This window comes from Xenopus laevis, chromosome 9_10L (genome assembly GCF_017654675.1).
Source record: "Xenopus laevis strain J_2021 chromosome 9_10L, Xenopus_laevis_v10.1, whole genome shotgun sequence".
Classification (NCBI taxonomy): domain Eukaryota; kingdom Metazoa; phylum Chordata; class Amphibia; order Anura; family Pipidae; genus Xenopus; species Xenopus laevis.
This window is the reverse complement of record NC_054387.1, coordinates 29,538,522-29,558,976: the sequence shown is the minus strand read 5'-3', so window position 1 is coordinate 29,558,976 and position 20,455 is coordinate 29,538,522. Positions and strand designations below refer to the sequence as shown.

General features: G+C 37.9%; 1 protein-coding gene across 1 annotated transcript in view; it reads right to left on the bottom strand.

The window, feature by feature from the left end:
• Positions 1-20,029, bottom strand: part of ccdc57.L (coiled-coil domain containing 57 L homeolog) — an 85,359-nt gene extending 65,330 nt beyond the window's left edge. The window contains exons 1-2 of the mRNA XM_018235112.2: positions 19,941-20,029; positions 3,547-3,955 (exon numbers count right to left, since the gene is read on the bottom strand). Of these exons, the coding sequence (XP_018090601.1) occupies positions 3,547-3,947 (401 nt within the window). The 5' untranslated portion in view covers positions 3,948-3,955; positions 19,941-20,029. The remainder of the gene's footprint in view (positions 1-3,546; positions 3,956-19,940) is intronic.
• Between the last annotated feature and the right edge of the window lie 426 nt (positions 20,030-20,455).

Sequence of the window (20,455 nt, the reverse complement as noted above, 5' to 3'; positions counted from 1 at the left end):
AAAGCTCCTATTTGTTGACAAAATATATAGTGTGGAAATCAATAAATAATAGCATTTAGATGCAAGGAAATGAGATCTTAAGGAGTCACTGGGGCTCATTTTTAAACACAGGACAAATTTGCACATGGGCAGTAATCCATAGTAACCTAGCCATAGTCAACTACTGGCTTTTTTCAGACAGCTGCAGCTAGCAAGTAGGGAAAACAAAAACTTGCTTAGTTGCCATGGGCAACTGCCGGGGCAAGTTTGCCAAGTGTTTGTAATTAAGCCCATCTGTGTAACATCCTACTGCCAGCGGGGTGCTCTAGTATAACAGCTGGAATGCCAAAAGTTGCCTATGTGATTGTAATGACCAGAGACATTGCATCTAATATCTGGAAAAAAAAAACATATTTTTTACAAGCAGGAAAATACCCATCCTAACATGGATCCATCCAATATGGATGCAACCCTAATTGTGAGAGTTGGGAAACATTCGTTTTCAGTGAATTGATACAGGTATGATACCCGTTATCCAGAAAGCTCCAAAAATTCATCCCCCATAGAATCCATTTTATCCAAATAATCCAAATTTTTAAAAATGATTTCCCTTTTCTCTGTATTAATAAAACTGTACCTTGTACTTGATCCAAATTAAGATATAATTAATCCTTATTGGAAGCAAAACCAGCCCATTGGGTTTATTTAATGATTTTCTAGTAGACTGAAGGTATAAAGATCCATTTTACATAAAGATCCATTATCTAAAAACCCCCAGGTCCCGGGCATTCAGGATAACAGGTCCCATACCTGTAGTATATTTTCTGTGCAAATACCTTGTACTTGATCCAAATTAAGATATAATTAATCCTTATTGGAAGCAAAGCCAGCCCATTGGGTTTATTTAATGATTTTCTAGTAGACTGAAGGTATAAAGATCCATGTTACATAAAGATCCATTATCTGAAAACCCCCAGGTCCCGGGCATTCTGGATAACAGGTCCCATACCTGTAGTATATTTTCTGTGCACTTTAATAATGTTCTGTAGGAGCTGATGCTGGAATTTGATACCGAAATGAAAAAGCAGGAACATGAGTTTTGCATTCTGGATAATGGGTCCAATACCTGTACTGGCAAATTGCCTGTTTTTAATTTATCATATTACATTTGATACCCATTTACTAAGTTTAATCATGCTGAACATAATTATTATGTGGGTAATCTGTTTAATTCAAAGCCTGATTTACTGAGCGTCCTGTATGGTATGCATTTTTACTATTGCGACCATCTATAGACTATAAATATGACCTAAAGATATTTTGGTGCTTCCAATCACTTCAAACTGAACATAGATTATAAAGGTACAACAAGCGATCTGACTATATCATCTTGTGAAGTAAAGATTCACTGATTTAGTTGTATTAATAAATTATCTGTAAAAGGCAAAGAGTAACGAGAGGCACACACACCACAAGAAAATAGATCAAGAGCCACAGAACTCCATAACTGTCAAACGACACATAGAAATTGAGACACTGCTGTATGCCCTGAGTTTACAGAACAACAAGCAAGATACAGAGTAGAGTTGCCACATTTCGTGTAGGACAATTCCAGATGCACTGACAGGCTAGTAGTGTGGTGACGAAAAAGAGTCAGGGGCCTCAGGCCAGTGACTAAGGGCTCTTACACATGAGCGTTCCGACCTGCGCTCCCCTGCGTTCCGTTTTTTGGCGTTCAGCCGCAGGGGAGCGCAGGAATAGACGCAAGTCATTATTTGAAATGGGGCTGTACTCACTCAGGCGCGTGTAGGCGCCGAACGCAGGTTCAGACGCAACATGCTGCATTTTTCCTGCGTTTGGCGCCTACACGCGCCTGAGTGAGTACAGCCCCATTTCAAATATTGACTTGCGTCTATTCCTGCGCTCCCCTGCGGCTGAACGACAAAAAACGGAACGCAGGGGAGCGCAGGTCGGAACGCTCATGTGTAAGAGCCCTTAAAAGAAGTGGATCGGGGCCGAATGGCGGAGATTTTGTGAGTTAGACAGAGAGGTCGAGGTACAGGGCAAAAGAGACAAAACTGGAAGTGGGGTTTTGGGGCAGCACAGAATGTAATTACAAATACATATACGCTGTTGCAGTTCTTGTGTGATGGGTTGTTGAAACATGCCCAATAAATATTTGGACAATTTTGAGCCAAATGTCGATCAGGAGGGTCCAATAAAAGGGCCAATGAGCTGCAGACTCTGGAGGGACCTAGTCAGCAGGTGTTATCAGCCCACGTATGTCCAGCGAATGTTCCCTTCCTTCCGTTTTGATTATTATGATCTTGCTCCCTTGATCCTATAGCTTTTTAATCTACGCACCTACACAATTCATAATTCATACCTATTGTCTGTAATTTTCTTCTCATCATTCAAACAGGCCTGTATTGAGCATGTTCTTAAAGGGGTAGTTCCCTCTTCAGTTAACTTTTAATATGTTATAGAATAGACAATTCTAAGCAACTTTTCCATTGATCTTCATTATTTTTTTTTATTTCCAGCTTTCAAATGGGGGTCACTAATCCCATGAAAAAAACAAATACTCTGCAAGGCTACAAATATATTGTTATTGCTACTTTTTAATTATTCATCTTTCTATTCAGGACCTATCCTTTTCATATTCCAGTCTCTTATACAAATCAATTCATGGTTGCTATGGTAATTTGGGCCATAGCAACCAGACTGCTGAAACTGCATAAATGCAGAGCTGCTGAATAAAAAGCTAAATAACTTAAAAACCACGAATAATAAAAAATGAAAACCATTTGCAAATTTTCTAAGAATATCACTCTCTACATCATACTAAAAGTTAATTCAAAGGCGAACAACCCCTTCAAATAATCATGCTCTACCCATTGCGTCTCTAACGATCTTCGAGTCTCTTCTAAGTTTCTGGAACGTGACGTCTCGTGTTTTCTCACATGACTTAAGTTTGGCAATCTGCCTTTTCGATCTTATTGCAACAGCCAAGTTGCTAAGGCCATATGACACCTCTATTCTGATCCTCCTAGATTTATTATCTGCATTTGTTTCTGTTGACCGTTCCTTTTTAATAATGTACATACTACATTCCATTGACGAAGCTGCATCCTGGTTCTCCTCTTATATTTCAAACTGATCCTTCTCTGTGCTAAAAACATCTTGTCATCAATTTACAAGCTGTGCTTTATATATATATAGAAACCGATATACATACATACAAATAACCATAACCCTTCTTTTAGCCTTAAAAAAACCTGATATAATATAGTGATTTAATATAGTTTTTGTTATATGCAGAGGCTAGGGTGGGATCCTCATGGCAGCCCATATATTCAGGCCAAACCAGTTAAAAAAATAATCTTGTGCCTTCCTATAAGCTGTTTTTTTTTTTTTTGAGCCACATGCTTTAATGATGTGCTATGTTTTTCATTTGTGTACCAATCTGCTACTTAGCAATTAGGCTGTAAGTTTGCATCACTACATATTACTGAACATCATCATACATTTCTTAATAATGTGCCCATAATTTGGTAAAAGTAGTACCTGCGGACCCTCTCTAAATGCAGTTGGTTTTCTTTCAGTTTTCTCTGATAGTGACTTTGTAAGTCTTCAACTTTTTTCTTTTCCTTTTGGATCTGCTGCTGAAGTTTCTCAATCTGCACACTTAAGTCACTGATTTTGGTCTGCTTTCCACTCTCAATTACTTTTAATTGACTGAGCATCACTTCAAACTGTTCAAGCTCTCGATCCCTCTCTCCCAAAACCTTGAGATTGTAGGTAAAGTCCTTCTTCAGAGAACTAAATTTCTCTTTTTGTTCTTGAAGCTCCTTCTTTGTATCTTCCAGCGACTTCTCCAAAAACTGAACCTGGAGCTGCTGGAGGTCTCTCCATTCCTGTTCTTTTTTAGCCAAAAGAACAGAAAATTCTTCCTCTTTTGGTAGCATTTTTGCACCTGTGAATGTAGGAGATGCATAGATCCAAGTTAATATTTTTAGTAACTCAGAATGTGTTTCTGTATAAACATAGAACGTCTAGTATTGTATATTCAGTCAGTGGGTCAAATCATTTCATTAACAAGTAATTTTTTCCTCAATTATAAAAGCATACAAATATTTCTAATAATTTGTATATAATAGATAAATTAAGCACTGCTGACAGAAAATATCAACATTTTTAAACTTTTTATATTTTTTTTAATTATTTGCCTTCTGCTTTTGACTTTTTCCAGCTTTCAAATGGGGGTCACTGACCCATCTAAAAAAACAAATTCTCCTTAAGGATACACATTTATTGTTATTGCTACTTTTTATTACTCATCTTTCTATTCAGGCCCTCCCCTATTCATATTCCAGTCTCTCATTCATACCACTGCATGGTTGCTAGGGTAATTTGTACTATAGCAACTAGATTGCTAAAATTGCACACTGGAGAAATGCTGATTAAAAAGCTAAATAACTCAAAAACAATAAAAAATAAAATCCAGTTGCAAATTGGCTCAGAATATCACTCTCTACATCATACTAAAAGTTAACTCAAAGGAGAACAGCCATGTTAAAACAGAAGAAAGAGACAATTCATCCAAAAATAACATATAGTATCATACAGCAGTGCACGAAACGTAGAAAATAATCTTTCATTTGCTGTGTGTGAATTATGTGAATTATTTGCAGTTCCATGCTGCTACTCTTCAGACTATAATCTAAAATGTTATCTGGTTTCAAATGTCAATCTCAAAAACATGAAAATCAGCATACATGCCAACCAATGGGTATATGGAACAGATCTAAAAAACATTATACTTATTTTCTATTATTCTATAAAATCAGTTTCGGACTGGCTTACTCAGGGCCCACCAGAAGACCTCAGCCAAGGGCCCACCCAGAGCACTGCTTGCTCATCTGTCACCAATTCAACCCAACAAAACAGGGGTCCACAGGGTTTTTTGCCAGCTTGTGGTCTCATGGCCAACCAAATGCTGGAGGTTTGGTGTACTCAGGGTCAGACTAGAGAATTGGGGGCCCACCAGGTTCTAAACTCTTGGGGGGCCCTGCGCGCCATTCCACACATCATTGTTTTCTTTTGGGGGTCGGCAGATCAGGGGAGTGGGTCTGGGCCGGAGGGGGCCCATGAGGACCGGTTCTCACCGGGTTTTTTTCCCAGTGTCCAGCCAGCCCAGTCCGACCCTGGATGTACTGCAACACAACTAGTGCAGGCAGGTTATTTAAAAAGGTATAATATCCCCACAGAAAAGGATGGTGACTGGAGTCAGGAGAGGGGACTTGATGAAAACAAAAACTTGGTGGTTGTTGTCCTTTGATGAGTTATAACTTGATATTCATCTAAAACATTAAAGAGAATATGAGAATGTGTACATCAATCACAGAGCACAGTTTCACATAGAATTGATGACACCACATAATCAAATGGGAAGCCATAAAATGCATTAAAGTATTGAATGAAAAAAATAGACATCTGTTTTGATATGAGCTCATTCAGTTAGCCTTTTGTAAAAAAAAAAAAAATTAGTACAGTAGTAAGTAAAGACAGGGCTGGCCAGATATTTTTATCAGGCGAAAGGTGCAATTCTCAGACAGACCAGGGGAAGAAGGGTTTTCTGAATGAGCAATGAGGAGTACACTCTTGCACCCCTTCCTGCTCTGCACTTTCCCCCCCAGGTTGTCATAAATGACTGGATCAACTGGTAGATACGTACATATTTAATTATTTAAACTAAATAATTTTTTCACCTAATAAAATAAAACATACTTATAAGCAACTTTGCAAAATATGTTCATTAAGAATTGTCTATAGTTTTTTAATTATTTGTGTATGCATTGCTATTAAAAGCAGTGTTTGTCTGTCCCAATCTATTCTCTGCCCTGACGGCACAGACTGCTGATGGTATAGGAATACACTGGCACTCGAGGCAGTTCAATGCAGGGTTGCCCCTTGCTATTTATTTTGTGCGAGCTGCTGATACAATGTAAGACAAGACCTGTATTTGCTGGGGAACTCAGACTTTTGCAACATTGTTGAAAATGTAACAACCAAGAGTTAAGGAAACGCTGCTTTCAACAACAGTTGTTCTTACAAATCACTTTAAAAGCACTGAACGTTTTAATGAATGTATAATAGAAATTTCCTTAGAAATATGTTTACTTTTATTAGACAACGGTTTATTTTTGGGATGACTTGCCCTTGAAAGGCTGGCATTTAGGCAGGTTTCATTTAGACCAAAAGGTTGAACTCGATCAACATTGCTATGTTGCTTTGTAAACATACTTAGACAATGAATTGGTGCATACAGTACAGAACTGATATTGCCAAACAGAAAACTCTGAATTAGATGAAGGCCATTTCTCAAAGCATCCATTTTATGCAAATAATTCAAATTTTTAATGTTTAATGTTTTCACAGGCAAGAATAAATACTTTTGCCTCTTCTCAGTCTTCCTGAGCCAAATCTGAAATCTTATAGGTTCACCACTCCCCTGCAGTGCAGAATGGTTTGGAGCCTGTTAGCAGAAGGTTCTGATTAAAGGAGAAGTAAACCCCTTATTAAAATAAAACCTACCACCCTACCCTACATAGACCCCCTCCCTCCCCCCCCCAGCCTAGCTGCTACCCCGGGCAAATGCCCCTAACTTTTTACTTACCCTTCGTGCAGATTCACGGCATCAGAGTTCAAGGGCGCTATCTTCTTCGGTCTTCAGCTAGGCTGGGGGGAGGAGGGAGGGGGTCTATGTAGGGTAGGGGTTTTTTAATAAGGGGTTTACTTCTCCTTTAAGACAAGAGACTAAAGGAGGACATACACTATAAGATCCGCTCATTTGGCAAGGTGGCCAAATGAGCAGATTTTTCCCTAATATGCCCACCAAAGGCAGGGCGATATCGGGCTAATCTGGCCCCAGTGCCAAATAATAAGATTACAATGAAGGGAATAGTCGCCGACAAGTTGAGGACCACATCAATTAGCCAATGCGGTCCTTGATCATAGGGGAAAATCAAACCAACCCAATCAATATCTGGTAGATTTTTGGCCAGATATCGGTCAGGTAGGCCCGTCGGATGCCCTATACACAGGCAGATAAACTGCCGAATCGGTCTAAAGGACCCAAATCGGCATCTTAAATCTGCCAGTGTATGGCCACCTTTACTTGAGTTTGTCGGGGTTATTTAGCATGTCTTCAATGTTAAGGTGAACTATTTGTTGAGTACTGTTAAAGGGGTGGTTCACCTTTATATTAACTTTTAGTATACTATAGAATGGCTAATTCTAAATAACTTTTCAATTGGTCTACATGTTTTCTTATTATAGTTTTTGAGTTATTTGCCTTCTTCTTCTTCTGACTCTTTCCAGCTTTCAAATGTGGGGTCTCTGACCCCATCTAAAAACAAATGCTCTGTAAGGTGTTGTTATTACTACTTTTTGTTACTGCTCTTTATATTTTCTCTCCTATTCATATTCTAGTCTCATATTCAAATCCATTCATGGTTGCTAGGGTAATTTGGACCCCAGCAACCCAATCTGAAATTGCAAACTGGATAGCTGCTACATAAAAAACAAAATAACTCAAAATCCACAAATAATAGAAAATGAAAACCACTTGCAAATTGTCTCAGAATGTCACTTTCCATCATACCAAGGGGCAAATTTATTAAGGGTTGAATTGAAAATTCAAATTCAAAATTTCCAAAAAAATGTAATGGTCAAAACTGTCAAATTCAACTAGGGAATTATGCAAACTTGATTTTTTTTAAAAAAATTGAATTCAATTTTCAAGATTTATCATTCTCTGGCCATTTAAGAATTCAGAATTCGACTATTCGCCACCTGTGTAAGTCAATGGGAGACATGTAGTGACCAATTTGGAGTTGTTTGTAGCCTTCCTGACTGAATTCCTAACTGAATTCGAAATTTGACCCTTAATAAATGTGCCTCCCAATGTTAACTCAAAGCTGAACAACCCCGTTAAGAAACAAGTGAAAAGCATGATTCATCTGCAAAAATTTAAAGGGGAATTGTAGTAATTGTCATTTTTGTTGGAGTTTATATATTAGAAAGGTAGACTTTACATGACTTTAGATGTCTTTTAACGTTATGATGAGGTCAGAGGATGAAATCCTGCAGCTTCCTAAAATGAGTCACCCCATAGTGGAAGATGAGGGGACAGTACTGGGAGAGAAAGGTCTAAATGTTTTTGTGCAATAGGTCAAGTTTTGTTTGGAGTGGAGAAAGTAGTTAGGATGGGTGCATCGTCCTTTGAGTGTCAAGAGGAAAAACTGTGTAGGCCCTCTAGACTGGAGGTGAGTATTTAGGTTGCGCAGATTAATGTACAGGCTATAGTCTATAGCCTAGGGGCCCAGTGTGATCAGGGGCCCAGTGAGATCAGGGGCCCATCTAGTCTTTTTTTTTTTAATTTTTAGTTCTATTTTCTTTTCTTTTAATATTTGTATTTGCGCTGTTGGTTCCAGACAGGTGCACCTGCTGGGAGAGGAAGGCAGGCAAGGCACATACTCATTGTCGTAATTGGGCCCACCGAGGCTGCTGTCTCAGGGGCCTGCCGCAACGCCCATTTACTCCCCCAGCGTGCCGCACTGTGTTTTTGCCACAAACGCATCGGCAGAAATAAGATCCGTGGAGGCAGTGGCAAGAGCTGGGGCCCACTGGGTTTTTTCCCGGTGTCCCACTGGCCAAGTCCGACCCTGAACATGTATACAGATCCAGTATGATCACTGGCACACACCAAACCCGACCCAGAATAGAAACCTTGGTTGCACGTGTGCCTTTATTTGCACGCATCCAGACCCAGCAGGAGAAGAGGGGGTGTGGTTGTAGCCTAGGGGCCTCACATCTCATTAATCTATCACTGCTTGAAAATAATGTCATATTAAATTACATTATGACATTACATTTTCCAAGTTGCACAGTGTTCTCTGGTAATAAAGTACCTGCAGCATTACATATTACTATCAATGGAACATGTTTTGTGGCAATACCTAGAGTGACAATGGCCTAACAAGTTAGGTAACATACACTTGTCTACAATTTGGATAGTAAAGTTGTTATTGTATACAAGTAAATTACATAACAAAGTTAAATTCTGTCCTTTTTTATGATAAAAAGGCCGCAAGTAAGTTTATGTGTGTCTAAACAAAAACAGCTGCTGGGATAAATATCAATATGTTGTCAAAGTGGAGAGGTATTGTCCCTTCTTTACAAACAACTGAAAGTTTTGGGCTTTGGGGCAACAGATACAATTGGAATTCTTTACCACTAGACTTGTTTGGGAAATATGCAGATTTTGGAAGAACAAGAAATCTAAAAAGGGTGTTATCCTGTTGCCTTTTGTGCATCTTACAAGGAGAAGTCAAGGATGATCAAAGGGTCTTCTTAAAGGGGTGGTTCGCCTTAAAGTTAACTTTTAGTATGTTATAGACTGGTCAATTGCAAGCAACTTTTCAATTGGTCTTCCTTATTTATTTTTTTATAGCTTTTGAATGAATTGCCTTCTTCTTCTGACTCTCTCCAGCTTTCAAATGGGGGTCACAGACCCAATCTAAAAAACAAATGCTCTGTAAGGCTACAGATATATTGTTACTGTTACTTTTTATTACTCATCTTTCTATTCAGGCCCTCTCCTATTCATATTCCAGTCTCTAATTTTAAATCAATGCATGGTTGCTAGGATTATTTGGATCCTAGCAACCGAATAGCTGACATTTCAAACTGGAGTGCTGCTGAATAAAAAGCTAAATAACTCAAAAGCCACAAATAATAAAAAATGAAAACAAATTGCAAATTGTCTCAGAATATCACTCTCTACATCATACTAACAGTTCATTTAAATGTGAACAACCCCTTTAATCTGAATGTTCAAAAGCTTCAAAAATCACATTTGATAATTTCACATTTGAAAAGTCAATAAAGAGCTTAACTGGAGTTTTCTCCTGCTTGTTTCTACATGTTCCACAGCTACCGTAAAATAAAAATTTCTTTAAGACAAAAATGGTTCTCTTTCTCCCATCCAACACGGAAGGGCCCTCTTTACCTCTTGTATTAGTTATTTGTTGTTTTTGTATGTATTCTTAATGAATACATGCATTTATTGTACAACATTGCTGAATACAAACACGTTATTATTTTCCACTGTGAAGCGATAGATGCTTTCCACTGAATATGTGCACCACCCACCAAGGAAAATAGAGAGACTTTAAGTCACAATATGCATCACCACTTATTTCACAATGGAACAAGTTAAAGATAAACTATTGTTTCCATCAATCTGTGAAATGGTATGCACTTTTTTTTATACATAGGCCCAACTAAATTAACTTGTGCCAAAAAGGGGTATATTTCCCTTTAATTGATGCAGTATTCAGATACATAAGATCCACTGTGAAATTCTCTAAATGTATACATCTTCTAAGTGTTGGTATGTTGCACCATATCAAATTATAACATTTGTCAAAACATTCACAAGAATTATTCTTAAACAGATTCACATATAGAGTTTGGACCCAGCCTACACATTTTCCTTGCCAACCTCTCCTATAATAACTCTCCTTTAATAATACAGGTATGGGATCCATTATCTGGAAACCTGTTATTCAAAAAGCTCCAAATTAGGGAAAGGTTGTCTCCCATAGACTCCATTTTATCCAAGAAATCAAACTTTTTAAAACTATATATATTTTTCTCTGTAATAAAACAGTACCTTGTACTTGATCCCAACTAAGATGTGATTCATCTTAATTTGAAGCAAAAATCTATTGGGTTTATTTAATGTTTACATGATTTGTAGTAGATCCAAATTACGGAAAGATCTGTTATCCGGAAAACCTCAGGTCCCAAGCATTCTGAATACCAGGTGCAATAACTGTAATTTGTATTATATTTCACAGGTAGTTAAGTAGCCTGTCACATTCTAATAAAATATATTAAGTATAAATTTTCCCTTGTCCCCAATAACACCCCATAATCATCATTTAGATTTTGCAATTCCATTGTATATCTTGCATTTTACCCCTTCAACATCCATTCCAGACATCCACCCTGGATTATGCAGTCAATGGATTTCAATTTATGTCTACCAGTCCAGCATTGGAGCATGGTGTCTTTCCCATTTGCTGCCAAAACTATACTCTCTAGCTTTTTGTCTGCTTCTGGGATACCTGATACCACTCTAGCCTGTGAAGAGGGGATGATTGAAAGCTAATCTCGTAATAAGATGCCACCTTGTTTTTAAATGTCCTCTAAATCAGTAAATAAGGTCCAAAGGTGATGATATATGTCTGGCCATGGAACTGAATATTTCAGACAATTGTTGTATCCTTACCACTGGTTAAAACTAGGGTCTGTGCAATATTTTGAAGAAAGTTTCTTGAAATTAACAGACTTCTGGGTTAATAAGGATAATATAATTGACTTGAGTTTTTTCCTACTATTAGGAATTAGAAAATTTCCATCCCTTTCTCAATATTTTGTTATGCAAAGCCCTCTGTTAAAAGCCTATATAAGAAGTACATAATAATGTTGGGCGGGTTGGGGCGTGGGTCTATCAATACCGAAACCTCAGACGGTTAGGGTCGGGTGCAGGCAAAAAAAAAAAAGTGCATCCGACTCTAACCTGCTGAACTTCCAGTACTTATAGACCCACGCCCGACCCAACCATCATTATCCTCATCGTTTATTTATATAGCGCCGGCAAGTTACGCAACACAAATTTATAACAAAAAGGGGCCCTACAATTATTTAAGAAATAAGGGTTACAGTGTAAAAATAGGATCAGAGAGCCCTACTCACAAAAGCTTACATCCCTGATGTCACGCAGCCGAAAATCTATAGATATCAAGGTCTGGAGGCAGAAAATTCTTCATAAAGGGGTAGATCCCAACTAAGATGTGATTCATCTTAATTTGAAGCAAAAGTCGATTGGGTTTATTTAATGTTTTCTAAATTTCCCTTTTTCAAAAAAACACCCATTCGCCCATCACTACAAGCAAACTATGGAGCTCGTTTATCAACATTGGGCAAATTTTCACCTGGCCAACAACCCATGTCAACCAATAAAAAAATTTGTATGGTTTACTACCTAGGTACAGCTTTATCCAGTGTTAATTTATGTGCCCCTATAGGACCACACAGAGCACCTACCCTCAAACCTCTTATACCATAAAGCAAACAATCAGATATTTGCTTTGATTTATGAGACTGTACTACACTTATCAAAGCCAATAACTAATCCATTGGTACATGCTATGGCACTATTACAAATGAGGGCCACAATATTTTCCCACACACAAGGCAATGCAACTAGGTCACAGTTTAATAAATATAGTAAGAATGTTACAAATGTTGAAAGATAGGTTTTAAAACACAAAACATGCCATACAACTCTAAGAGCAAGTTGTAACAGTTACAACACAAAATACAGTGTCTTTGGGACTAATTCATACAATAACTCAAGCAAGTTTACATATAAAGTAATGAGGCATTGCTACAATTTATAGAAACATGCCAGAATTGCTATTCTCTGCACTGCTGGTTCTGACCTTGGAAACAGTGTAGCACAAGCTGTGCCAACCAAAAAGCATACAAAGCATTGTGAAAGTAGTATCTCAGTTGGAGACCTGAATTCTGTACATTGTTTTAAAATTCAGAACCAGCAGTGCAGAAAGGGTTGAACAAGTACTGCATTCAATTACAATAAAATGTACCAACAAAAACCAGCGCACATTTTTAATAAATGTGTATTGAAAAGTTAATTATGCATTTTCTTTCATTCGCAAAAAAGAAAAATAGCTGTCCTTTACTAGTGGTGCTGATAGTTTCCCTTTCAATATGTAAAAGTATTTTTAATTGTATGCATATTTTCTACAGTTTACATGGTAAATGGGTAGTCTACTTTACAATTAACCTTAGCTGTGACTAGGTACAATGATACAGCTTTGGGATCTGTTATCTGGAAATTCGTTACCCCGAAAGCTCCGAATTACAGAAAAGTCATCTCCCATAGACTCCATTTTATCCAAATAATCCAAAGTTTTAAAAATGATTATCTTTTTCTCTGTAATAATAAAACAGTACCTTGTACTTGATCCTAATTAAGATATAATTAATCCTTATTGGAAGCAAAACCAGCCTATTGAGTTTACATGATTTTTATTAGACTTAAGGTATGAAGATCCAGATTACGGAATGATCCATTATATGAAAACCCCAAGCATTCTGGATAACAGGTCCCATGCCTGTACACCAGGTCCGGACTGAGAATTAAAATAAGCCCAGGCATTTCAAGTACACAGAGGCTCAATCAGTCCACATAGAGGCTCAAACAGCCCCCACCAGCCCAATAAATACTGACTTTCTATGGGACCTTATAGCGGACCCTCTGGCATTTGCCAGAACCCTACATACATGGGCCAATAAGCAACCAACCTGGACTGCAAGAGCCAAGTCAACAGTTTATTTCGGCTCATGTATGACTAGCTTCAAATTTGCATTCCAAGTGGGTGTTGGATCAAAATTATTATAAGATACCACTTTGGTATAACACACAGCACAAACAAAGAGGCTGCTAATATGTGTAAGGTGATATTCCATATTAGTTGCAGAGAGAATTTATGAAAGAGCAAGTCTGTTTAGTACCAAAGTGTGATTTATGTTGCTCATATAGATAAATATAAATATTTAAAGAAAATGTTTTTTAGAAACTGCAGGCCCATGAACACAGACATCACCCAAACAGTCCCAAAAATTTGATTTTCTGTGTTGCCTAATCAATATCAGCCCAAAAGAGAATAAATGGGTGGGCAATAGGTTGCTAGGTGCCAGTCTTGGCAAGGTAGGCCAAATAGGCAGTGAACCTTGTACGAAGTTTGTCACAGCGAGCGCTACAGTAAGCCCTGTAATTAATCAAATGGCCTTGCACAATTACTGAATGGCCTTTCACAAAAATAACATATATGGTGTAGGCTTTACAGCAAAGTCATACCAAGCATGCACCGACAAAATCCTAATGTGGACGATCATCAAGAATAAGACTGAATATACTTTAAGGGCAGAGACACATGTGGAGATTCGGGGAGATTTAGTCGCCCCACGACAAACCGCCTCTTCTTTTGGCGACTAATCTCCCCGAACTGCCTTCCCGCCGGCTAGAATCTAAATCGCTGGCGGGATGCTGGCGGAAGGCAGTTTGGGGAGATTAGTCGCCCGAAGAAGAGGCGATTTGTCACAGGGCGACTAATCTCCCTGAATTTCCACGTTTGTCTCTGCCCTAACGGGATTGTTCACCTTTGAACGTTTTTTCAGTCCATTTGGTTTCAGATAGTTCCCCAGAAATAAAGACTAGTTCCAATTACTTTCTATTTTCTATGTGTGACCATTTTTCTATCATTAAAGTGTAAGTCTAATTTTACACCTTTCTAAAGCTGCTCTGGGAGGGGGGGGTGCCACGACGCTCTAAACGGTTCTAAATTGATACATTTAGTTGATACATTTCTTATCTTTGTCCCTGCTGAGCAAAATCTCTGGGTTTCATTACAAGCAGCTGTTAGAATTGATACAATAGTTGCTAATACTGCTGAGAAATGTATCAACTAAATGTTGCAAAACCTTTTTCTTTCTCCTGACAACTTCCTTGACTTCTTGGTGGTCAGACTGGTGGGAAACTGACCAGAAGGTGGAGCTGTTGTAACAAAATGCATTCACATTAACAGTAAATGTATCCCTTAATATATTGGAATTAAAGAAAAATAAATAATGAATGTACATTACAAAAGTTCTTAGAATAACACCCTCATCAATTTTACATTCACTTATTTTAAAGGTTTACTTATCCTTTAAACTTTAAACTCAGATTTTAGAAATCAATAAAAAATAAAAAATGGAAAGCAATTGAAAAAAAGTCTTTATTTCTGAAGAACAATCTGAAACTCAACTGAAAAAGTGTTTGGAAGGTGAACAATCCCTTTAAGAGGGATCCACCTTCCAAAAACTGTTTTCTAAGAAGCTTTCCATGAATTATATGGTCATAAAGTTCTTTGAAAATGTAAGTATACTAAAAAGTTGCTTAAAATGATATTTTCTTTCATTAAAGAGGTTGTTCACCTTTGAGATAACCTGTAGTATGATGTAGAGACTGATATTCTGAGACAATTTGCAATTGGTTTTCATTTTTTATTATTTGTGGTTTTTGAGTTATTTAGCTTTTTATTCAGCAGCTCTCCAGTTTGCAATTTCAGCAATCTGGTTGGTGGGGTCCAAATTAACCTAGCAACCATGCACTGATTTGAATAAGAAACTGGAATATGAATAGAAGAGACCTGAATAGAAAAAGAAGTGAAATAAAAGTAGCAATAACAATAAATTTGTAGCCTCACAGAGCACTAATTGAATTAAACTTTCCTTGTCTTATGTAACTAACTGCAATATAAATGGCAGTTCCTTGCACAGACTGTCCTTTTGAGTCATTATTGTATATTTTTAGAGTGCCAACATATTCTGCAGTGCTTAACAATAAATGGGTGTATACATACAAGAACAACCAATAACTGAAGTAACGAGAGTCCAAAAGAGATTACAAGAGGTACAGGTATGGGACCTATTATACTGAATGCTCAGGACCTGGAGTTTTCTGGATAACAGATCTTTCCGTAATTTGGATCTTCATGCCCTAAGCCTACTAGAAAATAATGTAAACATTAAATAAACCTAATAGGCTGTTTTTTCTTCCAATAAGGATTAATTATATCTTAGTTGGGATCAAGTACAAGGTACTATTTTATTATTACAGACAATAAGGAAATCATTTTTAAAAATTTGGATTATTTGGATAAAATAGAGTCTATGGGAGATGACCTTGCCGTAATTCAGAGCTTTCAGGATAATGGGTTTCCAGATAATGGATCCCATACCCGTACAATGAAATTCTGTGCATCGTATGTGAGCAACTTTACATTCCTTTTTAACCATCTCTTTTTCTGTCCTCTATTACTCGTTTAAATGGAGGACAGATTTTTTTACTCCCTCTCCTTTAGATCAGGGCTGCCTGCTCTGTGCGTTTCTGTCTTTTTACAATGTCGAAATATCTATTCATTAGATTATAAAATGCCTTTACTGAAGCAACAGGCAAGATGCCAAATTCAGGATCACATTAGAAAAGGAACCACTTTCCATCTGTTGCTGAATGAATCCGTCTATTCTGAACAGGCCATGGTTTGCAGGGGGGTTACAGATCAACAACATTTCTACAGGGTAGAAAATGCTATGAAAGTGGTGAAAGCACTGTTGCCAGTAGGTAGGCAGGCTTCTTCTATCATTTTCTTGCAGATCCGTTTGATAATTGCTGTAAGCGTCATTGCCTGTCTCTTATTGGAGCTGAAGCTGTCCCTCTACAGTGTTACTTCCCTAAATACAGCATGATTACAGATAAATGATGTAAGATGAGTAATGATTTTTTTCAGTCTGCCCTTGCTTTTTTTTCTGTATTCATCTTAAGGTCATGTTTTAAAATAGTGCAGAAGGTTTGAAAGTAGATTTTTAATTTGGTATAGTTTAAAGGTAAACTATCACTATTTGCATTCTATTTCATTTTAATTTGCATGATGTAACTTTCTGTTTCATACATTATATTCTATTTTAGATACTGACACAAAGGTATATACCCTAGTGACAAGATTCAAGCAAATGCAGTAATTGCTGGACACTCCATGGCCAAGTGGGCTTTGGGTCTATAAATAGAAGGACAGGAATCATTCGGTCATTAGAACCCTGGGTCATTTATATTGATGTTACTTTTGTTAAACTTCTGGCATATCCCCTTGAATCTAGTTCAAATCACATGTAGCCACAACTTTAGGGTAGAATTTAGTTCAGAGTAGATTGCAACCAACTGATATCAATGCTATTTAGAGTGTTGCCAGGGACTAGGAACCACATGAGGAGGTTTAACAAACAAGGGAAAGTTGTGTTCACCACTAATTTTTAAAACCATTAGGCAGGGGTGCAATGAGGCTGTGACCACAAAATACATATAGACAAATACAAGATTCCTCTGCACTCAACCCATTATCAATATATTTAAGACAGAGACATTTTGTGCATACTGCTACTGAAAAATGCCTTACCCTTTTATTAGACACCAATGGGATGCACAAAATGTCTCTGTCTTAAATATATTGATAATGGGTTGAGTGCAGAGGACTCTTGTATTTGTCCACATGAGGAGGTCTTAAAGGTATTAAAGGTATTTGATCTATTATCTAGAATGTCTGGACCTGGGCTATTCCAGATAAGGTGTCCTTCTGTAATATGGATCACGAGACTAAAAATCTGCTTAATGGGACTGCACTAGGCAAATCCATTATGGAAAAGGACCTTGGAGTCCTTGTAGATGATAAACTTGGCTGTAGCAAGCACTGCACTGCCACTGTATAGAGCACTTGTAAGGCCCCATCTAGAATATGCCGTACAGTTTTGGTCTCCATCACTCAAACAGGAAATTATTGTATTAGAGAGGGTACAGAGAAGGGCAACTAAGCTGGTAAAAGGTATTGAAAATCTTAGCTATGAGGAAAGACTGGCCAAATTGGGGATGTTCACACTGGAGAAGAGGCGCTTAAGGGGTGATATGATGACTATGTATAAATATATAAGGGGATCATATAATAATCTCTCTAATGCTTTATTTACCAGTAGGTCTTTCCAGCTGACACAAGGTCACCCATTCCGATTAGAAGAAAAGACGTTCCGCCTAAATATTCGGAAGGGATTTTTTACAGTGAGAGCTGTGAAGATGTGGAATTCTCTCCCTGAATCAGTTGTACAGGCGGATACATTAGATAGCTTTAAGAAGGGGTTGCATGGCTTTTTAGCAAGTAAGGGAATACAGGGTTATGGGAAATAGCTCATAGTCCAAGTTGATCCAGGGACTAGTCCGATTGCCATTTTTCCCCCTCTGAGGCAAATTGGAGAGGCTTCAGATGGGTTTTTTGCCTTCCTCTGGATCAACTGGCAGATAGGTAGTTAATAAAAAAAAAAAAAAAAAAGGTTGAACTCGATGGACATGTGTCTTTTTTCAACCTTACTTACTATGTTACTATGTAGAATCAAGTACAAAGTACAGGTATGGGATTCTGTTATCTGAAAACCCGTTTTGCAGAAAGCTCTGAATTACGGGAAGGCTATCTCCCATAGACTCCATAAGTAAACAATTCTAATTTTCAAAAATTATCCTTTTTCTCTGTAATCATAAAACTGAACCATACTGGATCCAAACTAAGATGTAATGATTACTTATTGGAGGCAAAGTTTGTTTAAATGGTTTTATTTAATGTTTAAATGACTCTTAGTAGACTGAAATATGGAGATTATCTGGAAAACCCCAGGTCCCCAGCATTATGGATAACATGTCCCATACCTGTACTGTTTTATTACGACAGAGAAGAAGGAAATCATGTATAAAAGTATAAAAGTATTTGCATAAAATGGAGATGGCTTTCCTTTACTTACAGGTTTGATCCGGGCTCCCCTGAGAAACATTACACATGCGCGCACAGACATAGTTTAAAAGTCGGGAGGGGGCCAGGAGGGCCCTTTGAATTGCTGTCCCGGTGAGCCCCCAATGCTCCAGTCTGACCCTGTTTAATTCTGAGCTTTCTGGATAACGGGTTTCCTAATCATATACTTGTACTTATTAAGCTATGTGAGATGTTTTACGATTGAGACACGGGCAGATTCGGGTAGATTTAGTCGCCTGGCGACTATTCGCCTCTTCTTCTGGGCGACAATCTCACCAAACTGCCTCTGCGTGTCTTCCCGTCCGCAATAATGAAAAGTCGCCTGCGCTAAAGCACATGCGCACATTTTCTCGTGAGGCAACTTCGGAAAACGAAGCGCCGCGTGTGCTTTAGTGCAGGCGACATTTCATTATAGCGTACGGGAAGACAAGCGGATGGAGTTCAGGGAGATTGTCGACCAGACGAAGAGGCGATTAGTCGCCAGGTGACTAAATCTCCTCGAATCTGCCCGTGTGTCACAACCCTTACACACACAAAAATGATATAAAACATAGCCTTATTATAAATATGCGACAATGTGTATTGTGAGGACAGATTCCTATATAATCTATGGGACCAGCTCTCTCAGCAACCAGAGCCTACAGACTCAAACCTGTACTCTACATTAGGAATTAGCACATTCAGAATATCCATAGATTAACCTATAACTAGCATGGATTATAGAAATATAATTAGATTAGCATGTGTTATAGCATATGTGAATCCTGAACTGTGTCATGTTATTTGTTGTGCATAAAGGAGTGACATACTTGCTTAAGGCCAAAGGAACTTAATAATCAAGCCAGTCTGCCCGGCTTCAGAGTCAGTGGTTTAACCCAGTGAACTAGAGTGCAAATCCACATCATAAACAATCAGTTAATCCATAAAACACTGCCAGGATTGGACAAAAAAAAAGCACTTTTCCTTTAATTGATTAATCACTGGGTCCTATATTTAATCAATGGGTAATTAGTCCTGATCTCTATAATAATCAGGAGATGTTTGCCCAATGTGCTTTTATATGATCCAGTGGCAGACAGCTTGATATTTTGTACATGCTGAGACGGACTAGACAAGTGTTAAGTAGGACCCATAACATGCTTTGACTAACAGATGGGGTGTTTTTGAGTGAATTGTTGCATTTGAAGAAGAAAAATATAGATACACAGCAGCAAAACTACAGCTTGGGTTTTACATTCTACAGTTCCGGGTTCCCTGTTGGTCAGGGGGCGTGTCAAAAAATCTCAGCACTGAAAGAACTAAAACTATAGAGTAGATATATGTGGTTGTTGTTGTTATACCTACTCATATAAACGTGTAGTGTAGCTGAATCAATTACACACTGAATAGTGAGAAAGAACGGATTAGACCCACCTGTATGCCCGGGATTAATTTTACTATGGCCGCGATGTAAACAATTCTGGTCGCAATGAAGCCACCGCGCATGCGTGGTTCCTTGTTACCAAGCTGTAGCCGCGTTATCACTACAAACGTTGCTAAAGAAGAGATTACAGTATCACGCATGCGCATAAATCGCGCTCATGATGACTGCGCCTCCTGTAATGAAGAGTTTCTCAATTCGTGTCATACTAAAATTATTTTATAGAATGTTGATTCACTTGTGCGTTATTAAAGGGGTTGTTTACCTTTACAATACCTTTAAGTATGTTATAGAATGGCAATTTTTTAAGCAACTTTTCAATTTGCCTTCATTTTTTCTGTTTCATAGTTTTTTTTAATCATTTGCCCTTTTCTTCTGATTTTCTTGATATTACAAATGGGGGTCACTGACCCCATCTAAAAAACAAATGGTCTAAAAGGCTACGCATTTATTACTCATTTTTATGTTCAGGCCCGCTCATATTCCATTCTCTTGTTCAAATCAGTGT